The sequence below is a fragment of the Typopeltis vanoorti genome, chromosome 5 (assembly GCF_054136105.1).
Source record: "Typopeltis vanoorti isolate ZY-2024b chromosome 5, IOZ_Tvanoo_1.0, whole genome shotgun sequence".
Taxonomy (NCBI): Eukaryota; Metazoa; Arthropoda; class Arachnida; order Uropygi; family Thelyphonidae; genus Typopeltis; species Typopeltis vanoorti.
In genome coordinates this window covers 27522082-27541500 of record NC_143553.1, presented here as the reverse complement: position 1 = coordinate 27541500, position 19419 = coordinate 27522082, and the positions used below count along the sequence as shown (strand labels likewise).

Sequence of the window (19419 nt, the reverse complement as noted above, 5' to 3'; positions counted from 1 at the left end):
TTTTTGTACTACTTTAGCACGTTATGCACGTTTTCATGAAATTCTATTGTAATCATGCGCCCTAAATGTATGTTATTCCTAATTTTTGTTTAAGTACTGTACTAATGATGTCCTAAGATACTTAGGATGTAATATTTACAATTAAATAATTTTCACTGTGGTTTATACGTGTGTTTGTTTTAATTATGATCGCACCACAGGTTTCGTTATTTAAAAAAAAAAAAAAAAATCTTAGCCCTAGCTGCCTTGACCATAAATCCAATATAACCTAACTTAACCTAAAGGCTCATAAAATGAAACTGCTGCACTCCAACAGCGTTTTCGGTTGAGTCGTCTTTATTGCGTTCGTGCTGAACTCCAGGCAAAAAGGAAAATGATTTGTTATGGAAGTAAAGAAAAAAAAACATCTTTGAGTTGCTGTCTATAATGGGTTTGGCGCTATATTAACTCTTGAGCGTTTATTATTATTATTATTATTATTATTATTATTATTATTATTATTATTATTATTATTATTATTATTATTATTACAGATTACCATTATCACAGAGGGCGCTGTGTAGGCAGACAGGTGCATGTATGCTGTATTGCTGCTGCTGGTTTTATTGGTTTAAAGTGTTAATTAACTCATGATTCTAACTTGAAAGTGCTACTATTTAATTCTATTAGTCACGCTGAAGACAGGGACGTTTAAATTACCAAAATCGGATAAGTAAGGTTCAAATTCTCAGTGTTGGAAGTTCATAGAGTGTACTGCAGTCACCAGCCAACGAAGAACAAAGGAAGTCGCCATTTTAAAAGTCGCACTATAGTCGCTAACGGGAAGAAAGGCTAAAGGTGACGGAGACAGTGAAGTAAAACAAAATGAGCTGTAACAAATGCAATAAGCCATTAAGCGATGAAGGGGACGGGCCGCATTGTTCCGGAAGTAACAAAAAACAACACTTCCACTGTTTAGGGATCTCAGAAAGCACGTGGAAAGCAAAAGGAGCTGTGAAACGGACCGAATGGCGATGTCAACAGTGCCGTGAGAAAACGAAGAACAAAGACCAGACACCAAAGAAAAGTAACGACGCACATCAAGGTAAGCCGCTTCCGGATCCTAAAATTATATATAACTTTGATTCATTTAAACTCATGGTGAAAGACTTATTAAATGCACACATGGATAAAATTAACAAAAAATTCGATGAATATGAACATTGCATACAGTTTAATAACGAGACCTCTGAACAAATGTTAAGAACCGTGCGAGAAATAAAGACGAAATTAACGGTAGCGATAGAAACGCAAGAAACACTCAAACGCGAAAATCAAGAATTGCGGAAAGAAGTAAACACACTCAAGAGTCAAATGGAACACATGCTACAAAAAGAAAGAAAAAAAGAACTTCAAATTGAGGGAATAACGAAAGAAAATACAGAAGACTCAAGCAACATAATGCAACTGATCGGCAGCAAAATTGGAATTCAAATCGCAACCACAGATATCACCTATATCAACCGAAGCCCACAAAAAAATAAAGAGAGACCGCCACCAATCATCGCTCGTTTCACCAACAGAAATCTGAGAGACTCCATTCTTACAGCAAGCAAGAAAACAAGGCCGACAACAGCGATCCTAACTGATAAGAAACTCCCAACACCAATCTATATAACGGAACACTGGACTCCATACTTCAAAAATCTTCTATACCAAGCAAGAAAGACAAAAACAGAGAAAAACTACAAGTTCCTGTGGAGAAAGAATTCCCAGATATTTTTGAGAAAGAGTGGAAACACTCGAGTATACATAATTACAAGCGAATCCGACTTACACCTATCAATATAAAACACTAACTCCTTACATCCTTAAGAATAAGATTAGAACTCATTTAAAAACTATATAATGGAGATCTCAAACATAGGCGAACATATCCAATCAGACAACATAAACTTCAAGGTCTTTGACTCTTTGAAGAAATGGTCAGACAACATTTCCACCAACACCAACTTCACTATCATACACACAAATATAAGAAGTATACAAAAACACTGGCTAACATTGATAACACAGCTCAATTATACCATGATAAACATAGATGCGCTAATACTGACCGAAGTTGCAATAAATGACACAGAAATTTACGCATACAACATAAATAATTATCAAACCTACAACTTAAGTAGTCCAAACAAAAGAGGAGGTGGAATTGTGGCATTTATCAAAGAAAAATACAATGTGACAGAAAAACAAACTCACTTCGAACATGCGGAAACACTAATTTTAGAACTCACAAATAGCCACAATAGTATCAAATACACATTAAACACAATATACAGAACCCCAGATAATAATCCACTCAGTTTTCTTCACGAGTTAGAAACATGGCTAAGCGGCATCGAACCGCGTACAGCACACAGGCTCATCAATGTGCCATATTATCACCCACTCTATTCAACATATACATTAACAATGTTCATAACATATCCATAAGAAGTCAAATATTTCAATACACAGATGACACTGCACTACTAGCAATCCACACAGACATTAACACAGCTCTCTGCAAAGCACAACAAGACCTAAACGAAATCACAACATACTTCCACCAAAACGCAATTCTAATCAACGGCACCAAAACACAGATGTTGATAATACACAACCCAAGAATCATACGCCCTACATCACTATCGATACATTGTCACACATACTGCTGCATTAACAGCAAAAATACCTGCCAATGTTCCGAAATCAAACCTGTAACACACGCAAAATTCCTCGGTCTCTATATAGATTCCTACCTTAAATGGACAAAACATATAGAATACCTACACACTAAACTCCGGATCATCGCAGCAAAACTCTTCCAAGTAAAGGATATTATTCCACCCAACATAAAAAAACTCCTATATCACGGTATCTGCGAATCCCTACTCAGATACGGAATAACAGTCTATGCAAATACATCAAACAGCCACCTAACAAAATTAGAAACACTACACAGGAAAATCGTGTCAACAGTGATCTGGACACCTTACACGCAACAACCAATATCCGACAAGCACATGGCGATACACAAAATTCTGAGCATTAAAAACTGAAACACTACATGATATTAACAAGGAATTACTTCCACATCATCTTTCGAAACAACAGAGACACATATCGTATAACACGACCTACAACAACCCTCGACATCCCCACACCCTTCAACAACTCATACGGTTCTTTTGTGAGATCACATCAGATACCCACGCAACTTAACAACATATCAAGAAAGTTAAAACATGTAGATAACTACAGAACATTAAAAAACGAACTCTGGAAAATATACCAACAAAGTTAAGAAACCATTAACACTAATATACACATTATAAATCACTAGCATCCAATGCCTACACCCCATACATAAACAGTAGCAACAACACAAATGGTGAAGGCTAAATCCCACTCTCTTCATAAAAGCCAACCCAAGCTTCGAAGTAGGTGGGATTAACTTGCCTCACTCATCTACAAGTAATCCTTATAAGCAGATGCAGAAATTTGTATGAATAATCACTCTTTCTCAAACTTTAAAAATAAAAATAAAAAAATATATATATAAATAAAAATTAATGAGAAATAATAATTGTAATTATTACTATTATTAATTGTTATTATTACAAATGAGAAATAATAAAATGTTAAAAAATTTTTTTAAAAAATTTTAATTAATAATTAAAAACATCTATAATAATCATCATTATGAATATTATAATAATATACGTTATAAACAGTTATTGTTATTATTATTTAAAAAAAACTTTATGTATGAGAAAGTATTTGTTATGCATAATTGTGTTCATATAATGTATGTAATTTATCTGAAAAAAAAAAATGTAATTTTTATTTTTTTCTTAAGTTCTATAATTTTATAATGTAATTATTATATGCATGCAAGACATAATAAAGTGTTAAAAATTATTATTATTATTATTATTATTATTATTATTATTATTATTATTATTATTATTATTATTATTATTGTCGTTGTTTTAGAAATAAATTTTTGTAATCGTTCATATAATTTGTTGTCAACCTATATTTTATGAAACAATGATTGTATTGCATTGATTGTATGTTGACAAGAACAGCGAAGTAGTGAACTCTAGGCAAAATTTAGTATTTAATAAATTTAATATTACTAAAGGTGATATTAAACAGGATATTGAAAATAATTCAACCTCCGAGATCTCTAGACTAAAGGAGATTATTAGATAGACGACGAGGTAATTACAGAAAATCGAGCGATGTTTAGATGCACACAAGGAGAACAAAAAAGTTCAGCAGCAAAATGGAAAACAACAAAGTACATAATCAGGTAAGTTAGTGCGTAATAACAAAATTCTGTTAAGTAAAGTTGATGATAAAAAGAAGGATGTTACTTGGTGTGGTGACTCTATCATAAAACATACCATCGAAGTGCGCGTTATAGAAGTCAAGTTTTCCAAGAGCAAAAATTAAACATATGCACAAGCAATTCAAAAACAGAGACGGATCCTAATTATAGTAGATACTAACGACTTAACTAACGATAAGTCAATGTGTGAGAGAGTACATGAAAAATTGTTGGAAGAGGCTAGAGTGAAGAGTGAGAGAGTGAAAATAGTAAGTGTATTACCTCGATATGATAAAAGTGAATTAAGATGAAGGTCAATGATGGCAAGAGAAGCGTTGGCTGTGTAGAAGGAATGGATGAGAGTTTTTGGAGGTGTAGACTTTGAGGGACGACCTGCACTTCAATGCGTTTGACATTCAGGAGTCTTGAAAAATGATTATTTGATATAAGACCTAACACAAGAAAGTCAGAGAAACTGAATTCTGGTGAGGGGGGGGGGAAGAAATCGTGATAATCTGTGGGTATTAGCGACAATGTTAGGTAACTTTGTTAATGATGGTGATGATTATTATTATAGAAATGACTACGAAGAGGAATGATTTTGTGTTCATCCTGTTCAGATCTATGAAGCATGTGTAACAATATCTGCATAAGAAAGGAACTAAATAAGAACAGAGATCTGCAAGTTGTCGAACTGTCTCATGCAGACCACAGGCAAGGAGTATCAGAAACTAAGAAGTAGGATTTGTTGTTTTGGTTATTATATTGGGACCTGATGTTGTAGACATTAGTGAGACTTAGCTATCAGAAGCCGACGTACTAACTGGTATCGAGTGTAAAGGGCATAGTATTTTGAGAAAGGATAGACAGAATAGGAGAGTAAGGGGCATGCTTCTGTTGATGATGATGATGATATCAAATGTCTTGAATCCAGTTAGAGTTGAGACCTATGGCTGCAAACTAGTAACAATTGTTCAAGTGGCAGTGAGTTTGAAGCCAACTGGCGTGAGGTAGAGTTTAAGAAGATCAAATACACAGTGGGGTGTTGTTACAGACTTGGTGGATCAGTTACCAGCGACGAAGAAATGCATCAACAAATAAATACGATGAGTGCAAAAAGAGTAATCATAATGGGAGTCATTAATTATGCAAAAATTAATTGAGTAGCTATGACATTACATGAGAAGAATGAATTGAAATTTACTGAGCTGTTGCAAGACAACTTCCTCAAGCACACATGCGATAGAAGGAGCTCGAGGTCAAAGAGTGTTAGATCTGATCATAATATAAGAGGGGGGGTTCAATTAAAGACAACTATTCTTGCTCCGGTTGGTGACAGTGATCATACGGAAATGATCACTGTCACTGATTACTTAGGAAGTGATTAAGTTTATGAATGTTCCATTCAAAACAAGTCAAATGTTTAACTATAAAGTAGGAAATTATGACCACCTGAGGGGTATGCTGGGTTCTGTGCCATTCTATCAATTATTGGATGGGAAGGATACGGACAGTGCGTGAGAAGTGATTAAAACTACTTACATGAATCGATATCAGAATGTGCCCCTAGTGTTCGAAGAGTAGAGTGGAGTAGAGTAGGAATGAAATGGATGTGTAATTTAATTAATCAGGAGATTTGAAAAAAAAAAAAGATGATATGGGAGGAATATCGTGTGCACAAGTATGATGTCAGTTATAATAAATATAAGCAGCTGCGTTGAAGAGACAAAGGTTGTACAGAAAGCTAAGTTCGAGCATGAAATAAACTGGCTCTGCAAGTTAAAAACAACTAAAAATAATTCTATCGTTACGCTTCTAGTAAAAGAAAGCAGGAATTTGAAAGAATATTATTACTTAACACCTCCAGGAAGTCCGAAATCTCATCGAAGGAGGGCAGCTACATCTCTCCCTCTCCACCAATCGCAACTACCTTCATCATCTACACTAACGCCATCTACTGCCAACCACACTAGTATTTTAACACGCAACCACAAACATCCATGCTGGAGAGTGGACACGCTAACCACTCGGCTAACCAGGCTGGCTGACTAAGTGTAGGAATAACTCTAGGAAATGCAGATAGTATGCAGGAGACTGATGCAGAAGTGATTATCCAGCTAATTAGCTGGATAATCATTCAGCCATATTGCTAAAAGATATCAACTTAGTATATTCAACATTGAACTCACTGCTACCTCTTCCCCATATGAGGAAATTCATCTGGATAAGAAGGAGGTACTAGAGCTGTTGCAGAAATGGAATAAGAATTTTGCAATACTTTAGTATCCATGCTGACGGGATATCAGCACGGATACTAAAAGTGTGTTCATTTGAATTGGCTGTTCCTGGAGCAGGCTGTATAATTCCAGTCTCAGAATAAGGAAGATTCCACAGAAGTGGAAAGAATGTATGGTAATTCCATCGCACCAGGGTGGTGCAAAGACCGATGTATCCAACTATCGACCAATTATTATCTCAGGAGTGGTGGTTAAGATTTTTGGAAAAATTGGTCAGGGCTCGCATTCAGAAATTGCATAAAAGTGAATCTACTTTGCAATGAGCAACATGGGTTTACTAAAGAATGATCATGATTTAGCAATGTGCTCACATTCTATAACAATATCCATTGAACTAGACAAAGGGAAAGGATACACCATGATACTTTTGAATTTTGCTCAGGCTTTTGACAGAATACAACATGTTAAAAATACCAAGCAATTTTATAAGCTAGGTTTTTTAATCCTTTTTCCCAAGTAAGCAAACAGACAAGTGAGTCAAATTTGCGGCTGCACGTAGTGCAACACCAGGCAACTCGTAGTAAAGGTGGAGCAAGTTCTGATCACTTTCCTTAGAATTTTTCCCTAATGCAAAGCACATTTCCTTGCAGAAACATATGATGCTTCGACTAACAGATATCAAATAGTCGTCTATGGAGATATGTGTGTGTGTGTGTGTCTGCAAGATTAAGGTAACTAGTGGTGCACCACAAGGATTAGTTCCTGGTCAGTTGTTATTCAATCTGTACATTATTATTATTATTATTATGTGACACATCCAGGGAGTCCAAAGACTTATCGAGGGAGGACACTACTCTACAACTCTCTGTCTCTACTACTCAACCCAACTACAGCAAACAGCATCATCTACACCAGCACCATCTAGCCCACTACCACTGGTATTTTCACAGGCAATCACAAACATCCATGCCTAGGCGGGATTCGAACCCGCAGCTTCATTCCTGGAGAGTGGATATGCTAACCACTCGGCCAACCAGGCCGGCGTATATTAATGCCTTTGGAAAGGATTTGACAAGTGACATACAACTATTTGCTGATGATATGAAGATAGGTAAGGTAATCTGGAATACTGCTGATATGCAGTACTTGCAGAATGATTTGAATAGGCTGGAACTGTGGATATGTGAAAATGGCAGTCATTTCAATGCTAATAAATGTAATGTCATGCATTTTGGTGTGATTAGATATCCAATATCTTATTATATTGGTGAGATCAGTGGTGCTCCCATGGGAGCCAAGAGACCTTGTCCCCCAAAAAAGAAAAAGGAAAAAAAAACTAGAAAATTTTCCAAAAATCTTTTCCTAATTAAAATTCATTTTTTTAATTTATGTTGTGTCATGTCTTCTATTTCTATACTACTTTTGAATTAGCGGTCACATAAGGTCAAATTAGCGATCACCCTATAACTCTAGGGAATCACAGCCTCTGTGAACGCAAGGCGAACGAAGCAGTGCTCGGGCGGACCGAGCGCTACTTCGTTTGCCCAATCCGGGCCAGAGGAGATCACGGGTATCATGTATTGGCGATCACTGCAGATGCTCAGTCATAGGGCGTATGCAATGCGTAGCGTGTATTCTCATATCGTCTACTCAACTCGGCCTCCCCCGCAAGATTAAATCATGAGTACTCGGCCCCCAGGACTAAATCCTGAGTGCTCCACTTGGTGAGATTATACTTGAAGAAACTGATGAGACCCGTAATCCTGGCGGTTGAGTTGACAGGAAGTTGAAGTTCAAGGATTACATAGCAAAAATTGTAAATACAACTCAGAGAATAATAGCAATGCTGAAACAAACCTTGACACATGTAAAGATATGGAAGTCATTTTGCTTCTTTCCAAGGCCTTGATAAGACCTTACTTGGACTGTTGCACGCAGGTCTGGTCTCCTGGTGATTCTGATCAGTTGAGAGAGTGATATGATTGAAACTTACAAAATTCTGAAAGGATTATACAGAATTTCACTAAATGGAATTTTTAATTTTATGGAATGTGGGGAAAGAACGCGAGCGTATATATTGAAATTGAGAATGAATGCTGTCAAGAAGGGTTTAGGGATATATGGTTCTCTCATAGAGTAGCGCGTGTTTAGAATGGCTTGCTGTTGATGTTTGTGTGTATGTTCAAATAGCGTGAATGAATTGAAGAACAGGTATGTCAGCTCATTACAGAGATGCCACGTAATATGAGGCCCTAAGTTGTATCCTGTCTAGCTTATGTATAAATCCGGTGTCGGTTATATTAATCAACGAAAAGAAAAATAGAAGAAATTTTTATCAATCCTTACATGACTCTGTTGTATCCGTGAGACATGAAATCGTGAAATTTTTGCTTTGAAAAGAAACAAACATGATGAGAATGATTTCGAGTTTTTTTATTATCTGATATTATTTCTTGACTTTTGGAGACTGAGTGGGCAGGCCTCGACTATTCCTATCTTTCTTTCTTTCACTGTGCCTTATCCCATGTTAAACGGGGTCGGCGAATCGATCTTTAACCTTCCTCTTCCAAGTTCTCCGGTCCAGGGCGTCCTTCGGACTCCATCCTTTCTCCCTAAGATTCTCTGTCACCTTATCCCTCCACCTGAGCTTGGGCCTGCTTCTTTTCCTCCTTTCCTCCAACTCCATATACTCCACTCGTTTACCAACATACTCCTCACCCTTCCTCTCTACATGTCCGAACCACCTCAGCCTACTTTCTTGTATCTTCTTGCCAATTTGTCCCACCTCAACCGTCCCTCTGATGTAGTCATTCCTTATCCTATCCTTCTTTGTCACATCACTCATCCATCTCAACATCCGCATCTCTGCTACTTCCATCTTCCTCTCCTGTGCCGTTATAGGCCACGTCTCCGCTCCATGAAGCATTGCCGGCCTCACCACCATCTTATACAGCTTTCCTTTCCTCTTACAACTCACTCTCTTGTCGCACACGACCCCACTCATCTTCCTCCAGTTCATCCAGCCGCATGTTATTTGGTGCTGTATTTCCTCATCCAGGTCACCATTTCTCTCGACGACCAACCCAAGGTACTTGAATTTCTTCCCTGAAATTAGCCTTTCACCCTAAAGTCATATGATCATATCCTCGTCACTCAACGTTGACATATATTCAGTCTTCTCCTGGTTAATTTTCATGCCTCTCCCATCCAATACCTTTCTCCACCCTTCCAGGGTATTTTCAAGCTTCTCTCGGGATGATTCGCATAGAACAATGTCGTCGGCCAACAGCATGCTCCATGGTGCCTCCTTCTTGACATCCTCCACTAGTACATCCATGACCAGGTCAAAGAGGTAGGGGCTCAGAACTGACCCTTGGTGTAGCCCTACAAAGGGGAACCCTTCTGTTATGCCGACACTAGACCTGACCTGAGTTTCTGTTCCCTCATACATCTCCTTCACCATCCTCACGTATTTCTCCGACACCCCCTTCTTCCTCATACACCTCCATACCTCCTGCCTGGCCACTCTGTAGTATGCCTTTTCCAGGTCTATAAACACCATATGCAGCTCCACTTGCATCTCTCTATATTTCTCCATTAATCGCCTTAGCGCAAATATCGCATCCATTGTCCCTCTTCCTAGTATAAATCCAAACTGCTCCTCACCAATTTTCGTTTCCTGCCATATCCTCCCTTCAATTACTCTTTCCCATATCTTCAATGTGTGTGACATCAGCTTGATCTCTCTATAGTTGCCACAGTCTTGAACATCTCCTTTTCCTTTGTAGATTGGGACGAGAATACTTTTCCTCAATTCCTCTAGTATCTTTTCCTGTTGGGCTATTTTCCTCATCAGATCCCATAACATATGGGATCTGATGATAACCCCTCACTGCCCAAACTTTTCCACACTTCCCCAGGTATCTGGTCTGTACCCACAGCCTTTCCATTCTTCATTTTTCTCAGTACCCAATCAACTTCTTCTCTACTTGTCTTGCACCGGTCTCTCTCTCGTTTGCTTCTCCATCCTCACACCTCTATCTCGGATTCTCCTCATTTAGTAGTTTACAGAAATATTCTTTCCATCTTCCTCTGATTTTGTCCTCCTCTTGTAATACTACTCCTGAGGCATCCTTTATCTGCTTGACTGATGTTATATCTTTCGAGGCCTTATCTCTAGCTTTCGCTATTCTCAACAACTGAGCTTCACCACCGTTTCTTTCCAGTTCTTCATAAACCTCATCAACTGCCCTCGCTTTCGCCCTTGCCACAGCTCTCTTTGCATTTTTCTTCGCTGATCTATATGCCTCCTTGTCGGCTCTAGTTCCAGTCATGTCCGATTTTTTCTTTGCCTCTTTCTTTTCCTTGATCTCCAACTGCACCTCCTCATTCCACCACCATGCCTCCTTATCCTCAGGCGGTCCCTTCCTGGTGTTATACCAAGCACCTCTTCTCCAATTTTTCTAATATTCTGACTATTAACGTCCCACCATTCTTCCATATCCTCTGGTAACTTCATTTCTTTCAATACCTTTTCTTTAAACTTATTCCTTGGGCCTTCCTCTTCCAATTTCCACCGCTTTATTCTCCTTTGTTTCCGTCACTTCCGTCTATTCTTCTTTTCCCATTTTATGTCACAGTCTACCACAACCAACTTGTGCTATGCCGCTACACTTTCTCCATTAATCACTTTACAGTTTTTCACCTCCTTTAGACGTTTCCTACGGCACATAATATAGTTAATCTGACTCATTCTATCCCCGCTCTTATAGGTCATCAGATGCCTAACTCTCTTCTTGAACCACATGTTAGCTACAGTCAGATCGAAGGCCACAGCATATTCTATGATTTTTTTAACTTCTTCATTTCTTTCACCACTACTCCAACTCCCATGTACCCTTTCTTCACCGCTTCGTCGCCTTCCTACATGCCCATTCAGATCTGCACTGACGATCACTCTCTCACCATCAGGGATTCCCATTACTACTTGGTCAAGTTCTCTCCAGAATGTCTCTTTCTCCTCATCATCACAACCTACTTGTGGGGCGTAGCCACATTTCCTCCCATCTCAAGCTTAACGCTCATAATCCGATCGTTCTTCCGGCACACCTCGCAGACTCCACCCTTCAGCTCCTTATCGATGATAATTCCAACTCCGTTTCTTCCCTTCTCATTCACACCGCTATAAAACAGTTTATATCCCTCCGCCAGCTCCTTTGCTTTATTGCCCTTCCACCTTGTCTCCTGCATGCACAAGATCTTCAGCTTCCTTCTTCTCATCATTTCCACTATCTCCCTACTCATCTCATTCATCGTACCCGCATTCTGCGACCCGATTCTTACTTTACACACACACTCTCTTTCTGTTGGACTCGCTTCTTTAGCCGAACCCGTCCTTGGTTCAGTAGCCCTAGCCCACTTCTCACAGTCCTCGGGCGACAGAACTGCGCGTCGCTTACGGGGAACGCCCTAGCCGTGGTCTTTTCTCTGTTATTCAACATTTCATCCTTGGTTTTGGCATGGTTTTTTTTATGGCCGGATGCCCTTCCTGACGCCAACCCTCCCCATTTATCCGGGCTTGGGACCGGCACCGAGAAGACTAATTTGCTCTCCCCAGTGGCGCCTCGACTACTCCCTATACGGGAATAAAAGGCGTTACCTTATTATTATTATTTTTTAATTTTTTCTTTGAACCAAAACTCTGGAATATGATTCGAAGCCTGCTGGAGACTCTTGAAATCTATTTGCTAATGGAGAGGCGAGGCGAAGGCTTGTGAACTGTGAGCTGCTTTTATTTTATAAAATTCAATTTGTACGGATAGGAAACATTGAAAATAGGGGACATTAAAGATCCATTTTTGTTTCATCGGAAAGAAAAAAAGGAACTTTGCAAGTTTCTTTTTTTCTTAAGTCTCTGGCGAAAACTGGCCAGAGACTTATGAAAATACAATCCTCGGCATCGAAGCTGCCGTAACTTACATTATTTAAAAGACACGAGCGCTGCTCAAGCGCCCGTATAGTCGTCTTTTATTAGTGTTCTGATAAAGATTTCACTGGCCTGATAACTGTTTCGAAGTTGTTGTTGGCTCTCATCAGAGATCAAGCAGAAACCTTAAGAAGGCAAGAACCCTCATACAGTACCAAAGTAATGGAATGACAGAGAGTTGTGTTTCACGTAAGTGAACTCTCGCTCGGTGCGAAAGTTGTAATTATTAAAAAAAAAAAAAAAAAAAGTCGCTTCATTTCGGCGATATTAAATAAAAATAAGAGATATTAAAGATAGAGTGTTATTAAAGACCCTTTATAAAAATGAATCTTTTTTTTTTTAATCCCCTATTTCTCTCTGTTTATCATCGCTGATTCTTCTCGGTTTTATTCACAGATCAACTTATTATAAGTGTTTCTAATATTCGATAGATGGCGGGAGAACACAACATAAAAATCTTTTTGCCGGTTACTTTGAACGTGTGGTGCGTTCTTGTTTTATGCTACAGTTAGTGAAAATAAAATTATATAACTTAATAAAAGTTTTATTATTACATTCGAAATTCGCAGACATGTAGTTTTGCTTGTATATTTATGCATTTTTCAAAATTAGTGATAAATTATCAAGTTCCCTTTTACTTCCGCTTTGCAGTGGATTTTTCTTAATTTATAATGACTTTATAACGTTTTACTACTACTGCTTTTCCAAAGTAGAAATGCTAAACAGGCAAATATCTTAAATTTTGGGGAAGTGAGCAATCTACTATTTTAGGCAGCTCTGTAACACTTCACCATGGCGACAGCGTGATGGGTAACCCACCTAAATAAGATGTATTGGACTCGCCTGCAGGCTGACATGTCAAAGCTCTTTCGTGAGGGTGAGCTCCGCTTGTGCTTACGGTTCCTGGATAATCGTGAAATTTTTGCTTTGAAAGGAAGCAAACGTTTTGGGGAATTGATCATTACAATATTATATTTCTCTGCCTATCGTTGCATTTTTTTTTTTTTTTGTATTTTCCGTGTTGAAGAAAGTTGAGCGAAAAGAAAGAATGGGTGAGTAAGGAATTACATAAGATAGAAAACTTTGGAGAAATTAGCATCACATTGCTTCCTGCTTATGAGGTTCTCTCATTACGATTTCGTTACACATTTATTATTAGAAGGATGCGGAACTCCAGGTTTGAATCCAGATTATTACCATTGATCCTCGACTGCATTTAATATGGATGTGTGTGTGTATGTATGCATATATATATGTGTGTGTGTGTGTGTGTGTGTGTGTGTTAAAGATACCAAGCTATTTTAAAACACACACACACACACACACATATATATATATATATATATATATATATATATACATATATATATATGTGCATACATACACACACACACATCCATATTAAATGCAGTCGAGGATCAATGGTAATAATATGGATTCAAACCTGGAGTTCCGCATCCATATATAGACACACATACATATAATATTTTCTACTTATTCTTATGTTTGATCGTTACATATTTGATGGAATGGCATGTTTATATTATTTTACTGTGCTTATCTATTCCGAATTTAATGAAAAGTAAGCTGATAATAATGGGGAAATTTTAATTTACTTAAAATTGACTGGCTTGCAGATGAATTGTTGCTATTTTATTAAATTGTGTTTACTGCTAATTGATGGAAATCATAATACAACATAATTTTGAAACTGAAAGTTTGTTATGGACAAAGAAGAAATCCAGATTTGACAGACAGACAAAACAGTGCTTTCGGAAATGCATTTTTTTGAGTAACACAGATGCATCTGCATCAGTGTTGCTATGTATTCTAAAATCTTAGAATACATAGGATGTATAGCGTAACGATATATCAGGAAAGTTCTGTAGAATGAATTCTATTAAAAATTAGGCTAAAATGAAGATTGTTTTGCAATTCAGACGAAGTTAAAAATATTTAATGACATAAAAAATATTGTAGGAAAATTTGCAAAGATTAGAAATTGTGTATATATACATACATACATACACACATAAAGAAAAATAACTGCACAATTTGGATTCCTTAAAAAAAGGTTCAAGTGCACATTCTGATAGTGTTGCTTATCAAAGATGATCACTAACGAAGATTCTATATAGAATCATAACTACTTAAAAAAATTTATGACTTCCTTTTATGTATTTAAAATATACAAATTATATAATGTATGATATTGTGTTGATACCTTAAAAACAAAATGAAAACTTAAATTTGGACCCTAACTGCATGTCAGGCATCTCTTTTATTGGATACCCAGCTCAACAAGCGGTTGAGCATTGTTGATACCAATATGTCATTTCCCTTTTTATGCTTTGGTGTATGCTGTAATAAGTTTAGTAGATTAATTGTAGCATGGTTGCCCAAGGGCTCTCGCAATTTAAGTCCTCCAAATTAGGAAATTGAAGAAATGAAATTAAAACACTTAAAATTCTTGTCAATTTTAAATGATCTTTGAGCTAGATATGAACTGGAAAACAGGATAGTATTAAAAAAAAGTTATTGTAATGTTCTGTTTCTTTTTTTTGTTATTATAAAATTATACAATAATAAAGTAAGTTTTTATTTTCTTCAACTAATTCTGTTTTTGTATTTCCTAGATAGATTTAAAACCCTGAGAGTCCCCCTAAGAACTGCTTGCACCAGGGCCTAGTATACCCTTAATCTGGCATTACACCAGAGCTCAGAACACGGGGGAACAGGTTTACTGTTGTCTGTGTTTGGTGGTGAAGGGTTGTCTCTGTCGTAGACCAACATCATATAATCTTTGCCAAGAAGAACTTGGTTGTCATTATTTATTTATCTGCTTCTTACAAGATCATTTAACTCAAATTGAATAAATTAATGTGATCTGGTTGATGTAATTGGTCCAACAACTGGATCCACTATCTCTAATCCAGAGTATTTTAATAATAAGGTGTGACACCTTTTGGTAACTCGTATACAGGGTGTTCGGGATAAATTTGACAGTTTCGTAAGGAAAAAGAAAATCTTCTTTGTATCTATTAAATTTAATGAATTGACAAAAAAACATTACAGGCAGAGTTAATTACAATACTATCAACAAGATTTACTCAAAATAACCACCATTAGCATCGATCACAGCTTCAATTCTGCTTCGGAACCTCGAACAAGCTGATGCTACAGTCTCCCTGGGAAGGGCCGCAAAAACTGTTTTAATTTTATCCATTAACTGGGCTTTTGTATTACTGGAAGTGCGATTGGTGTCTTTTTCAACTGTGCCCCATACAAAATAATCCATGGGGTTAAGGTCTGGGGAGTTTGGAGGCCAAACATTTGGACTGGTGAAGTCGTAGAAATTTTCAGACAACCATTTTTGACTTTTCCCAGAGGTGTGGCAAGGGGCCGAATCCTGCTGCCATACATACGGCCTACCATTGGCTACCCTTGTTATCCAGGGCTTGACTACAGTTAGCAACTCCACGAACAAAGCCCGAATTCCAATGCCAGGGTTCTTCAACACCTGTTCCTGCAGATTTGCGAGGAATTCTGCTGTACGAACGCAATCAGATCGTCTGCTAGGGATCTTTCTTCTTGCTACATCCTCGTAGTCACCATTGCAAGTCTCTAGTTCATGCCTGATTGTTTTTACTGTATTCAGGGAGCATTGGGCAGCAGTCGTAATATCCTTATTTTGATGGCGGGCACGAATCATCATGATACAAGTTATTCTCTTCCATGATTCAGGTGGGTTCCAGCTATCCATCCTTTCTGACATCTTGTATATGAATGAAGAAGGGTCCAAACTTTTAAATGAAGAGAAGTGTGTGTTAATACATGTAACTTACGGAAAAATATAATTAATTATAAATATGTCAAATTTATCCCGAACACCCTGTATATGAATATATGACTTCTGCATTACTTCAACCTTAGTATCACCTCTGGGTCTGGCTCCCACTGGTTTTGACATAAAGATCAAAACCAGTCTGGGTAGTGGCCTATCCCATAATGCACGGCATTATACATGCCCATAAGGAAATGTGCTTTGCATTGAGATACGAAGGCAAGTGAGGTGAAGTCATTAGCTTCTACTACGAGTTGCCCTGTCCTGATTATATTTCAGGTGCAAAGTTTGTTTGCTTACACTTGGATAAAGGATTAAACCAAGTATATAATTTCTTAGTATCTTTAATTTATAGTATAACCAAGTGGAAAAACTTCCAACTACCACACACACACACACACACAAAGGGGGATTCCCCCCCCCCCCCGAGTAATGTTCTGTTTCTTGTTTTTGTTATTATAAAATTATACAATAATAAAATAAGTTATTATAAAAGTTATCTGTCTTACCAGCTGGTAAGACAGATAATAGATATATATAATTTTGCCAGGTATTTTTAGGGAAACATGCAAAAGAGGAGTAGTCACACTTTGAAACCTTAACGATTCAAGTGTGAAAGGAAGAAAGACAAAATGATGCCTGCTGCTGCTGTACAAAAATAGTGTTAAGACAGAAGTTTCCAATTATAGATCTGCATTTGTGGTTTCATTTATAATGTTACTCAAATAGATTCTTGTGTGTTACGGTCTTTCAAATGGTCTCAGCTTGATGCGATGTGGGAGTAAGAAGATAAAATATTTTGCTTAAATTAAGGGGATATTAAATCCCACATAGTTTTAAAACCGAATAAGAAACTCAAAGATCGGAATCAGAGAGTTTCTTGCCGAATATAGTAAACTATAAAGTATCGGCGACACTAGCGTTAGCCAATGCAAGTGATCCTAGTACGTAGTACAATACCGGGGCAACTCGTTGCAAAAGTGGGGGAAAGTTCAGATCGCTATTCTTAGGTATTTTCCATAATGTAAAAACACATTTCCTAGGAAATGTATGCTGTTATTACATTATGGAGGGAGGTCACTACCCAGACCGGTTTCAGCCTTTTTTGAGGCTTCATCAGTGAGTAGCTAGACCTAAACTTATTAGGTCTAGCTACTCACTGATGTTATTACTCCATAATGTAATAACAGCATACATTTCCTAGGAAATGTGTTTTTACATTATGGAAAATACCTAAGAATAGCGATCTGAACTTTCCCCCACTTTTGCAACGAGTTGCCCCGGTATTGTACTACGTACTAGGATCACTTGCATTGGCTAACGCTAGTGTCGCCGATACTTTATAGTTTACTATATTCGGCAAGAAACTCTCTGATTCCGATCTTTGAGTTTCTTATTCAGTTTTAAAACTATGTGGGATTTAATATCCCCTTAATTTAAGTAATGTTTTCATTGCTGAAATGAAGCTTATTAGCTCTTTATACTTAAGTAAAATATTTTGACTTGTAAAGGGTTGAATCATCATCATTTTATATTCCTTAGACCAATTTTTTTTGTTACAGAAAGTTTTCTGATAATAACAAATTTTGGCTTATATGTTCCCATACATTTCCCACAAAAGCAACAGCAATTAGTCTAGAAGACCAGTAACTTTTCCAGGTTCCCATATATTATTATTATTATTCAGGCTTCCAAGGAGTCAAAAGGCTCATCGCGGGAGGTCCTAACTATTAAGACTCAACGTGGGAGGTCCCTCCTAGGAAACACAAAGTCTATCATACTACTCCTTAAATGCATTGACCATTCTCGCTCTCACCAGTCTATCAGGCAATGCATTCCATGGTTCAACCACCCTCCATGCAAAGAAACCACTCCTCACCCTTGTGCTCACAGTTTCCTTTTGTAACTTCCAGGGATGGCCCCTTGTCATCACTCCTTCCCACTGTTCAACCAAGCGAAAGAACTCCCCAGTGTCAACCCTGTACCCATCTCTCAGTGGTTAAAAAGTCTCAGTCATATCACCTCTCCTATCCACCAAACTCTGCAGTCCACATTCCCTCAGCCGATCCTCATAACTAACATTGTACAGTACTGAAACTGTCTTTGTTATCTGCCTCTGTACCCTTTTCACAGTAAATTTATCCCCTTCAAATCCTGGGGACCAAATCTAAGAACAATAGTCTAAGTGTGGTCTGATCAGGGTCTTATACAACGGAATGATAACTCTTTTATCTCTGCAGGTCAGCGTCCTTCTTATTATTGCAGCAATCCTTTGTGTTACCTTCACCACCTTTGCAATGTGTCCCTTGAATTTCAGGTTTCTATCAATCATTAACCCCCAGATCTCTTGTCTCTCCTACTTTCCTCCAGTATATCTCCTCCAGTAGAGTATGCAACATCCCATCGATGTGTCCCAAACCTCAAGACCTTACATTTTGCTGCATTAAACTGAATCCCCATTAATTTGCCCATCTATCTAGCTTATTCAAATCCTCTTGCATGACTACCACATCTGCACTATTACTAATAACCCTTCCCAGCTTCATATCATCCGCAAACAACTGAACATCCCATATATTGAACAACTGAACATATATTTGTTTACAAGAATTTTTTTTTTTTTGGAAAAGTATTTTTATAATTTTCTCATATATAGTGTGACTATATATGAGAAAATTATAAAAACTTATTAGAATATATACTTCTGTAGAATATATACTTATTCTACAGAAGAAGAATAAGCATTTCCATTATGTAGCACATCAACAGTTATGAGAAAGCAAAATTAAGAGTAAATTTAATTTTTACTTGTGTGATCTACAAGCAGCAGCAGCAGCATTATGTTACAATACCAGATTATTAGCTACAGGAGGGGAAAAAAGAAATCTTTGTAATGGTTTGGGAAAAAATATTACAAAATATTACACCACAACAGTGATATATTTGGACAACATTACAAAAATGTAATGTTGTCCAAATATATATCCAAATA

General features: G+C 37.4%; 1 protein-coding gene across 2 annotated transcripts in view; it reads left to right on the top strand.

Moving 5' to 3' along the window:
* The first annotated feature begins 12651 nt into the window (after positions 1 to 12651).
* LOC150106272 (actin-binding LIM protein 2-like) overlaps positions 12652 to 19419 on the top strand; it is a 614582-nt gene continuing 607814 nt past the window's right edge. Inside the window, exon 1 of one of the 2 annotated variants that reach the window (XM_090392297.1) lies at positions 12652 to 12772. In XM_090392297.1, coding sequence (XP_090248423.1) covers positions 12751 to 12772 — 22 coding nt within the window. In that variant the 5' untranslated portion in view covers positions 12652 to 12750. Of the gene's footprint in view, positions 12773 to 13279; positions 13636 to 19419 lie in introns of those variants that run through there. The other variant, XM_090392298.1, reaches the window with a different exon arrangement.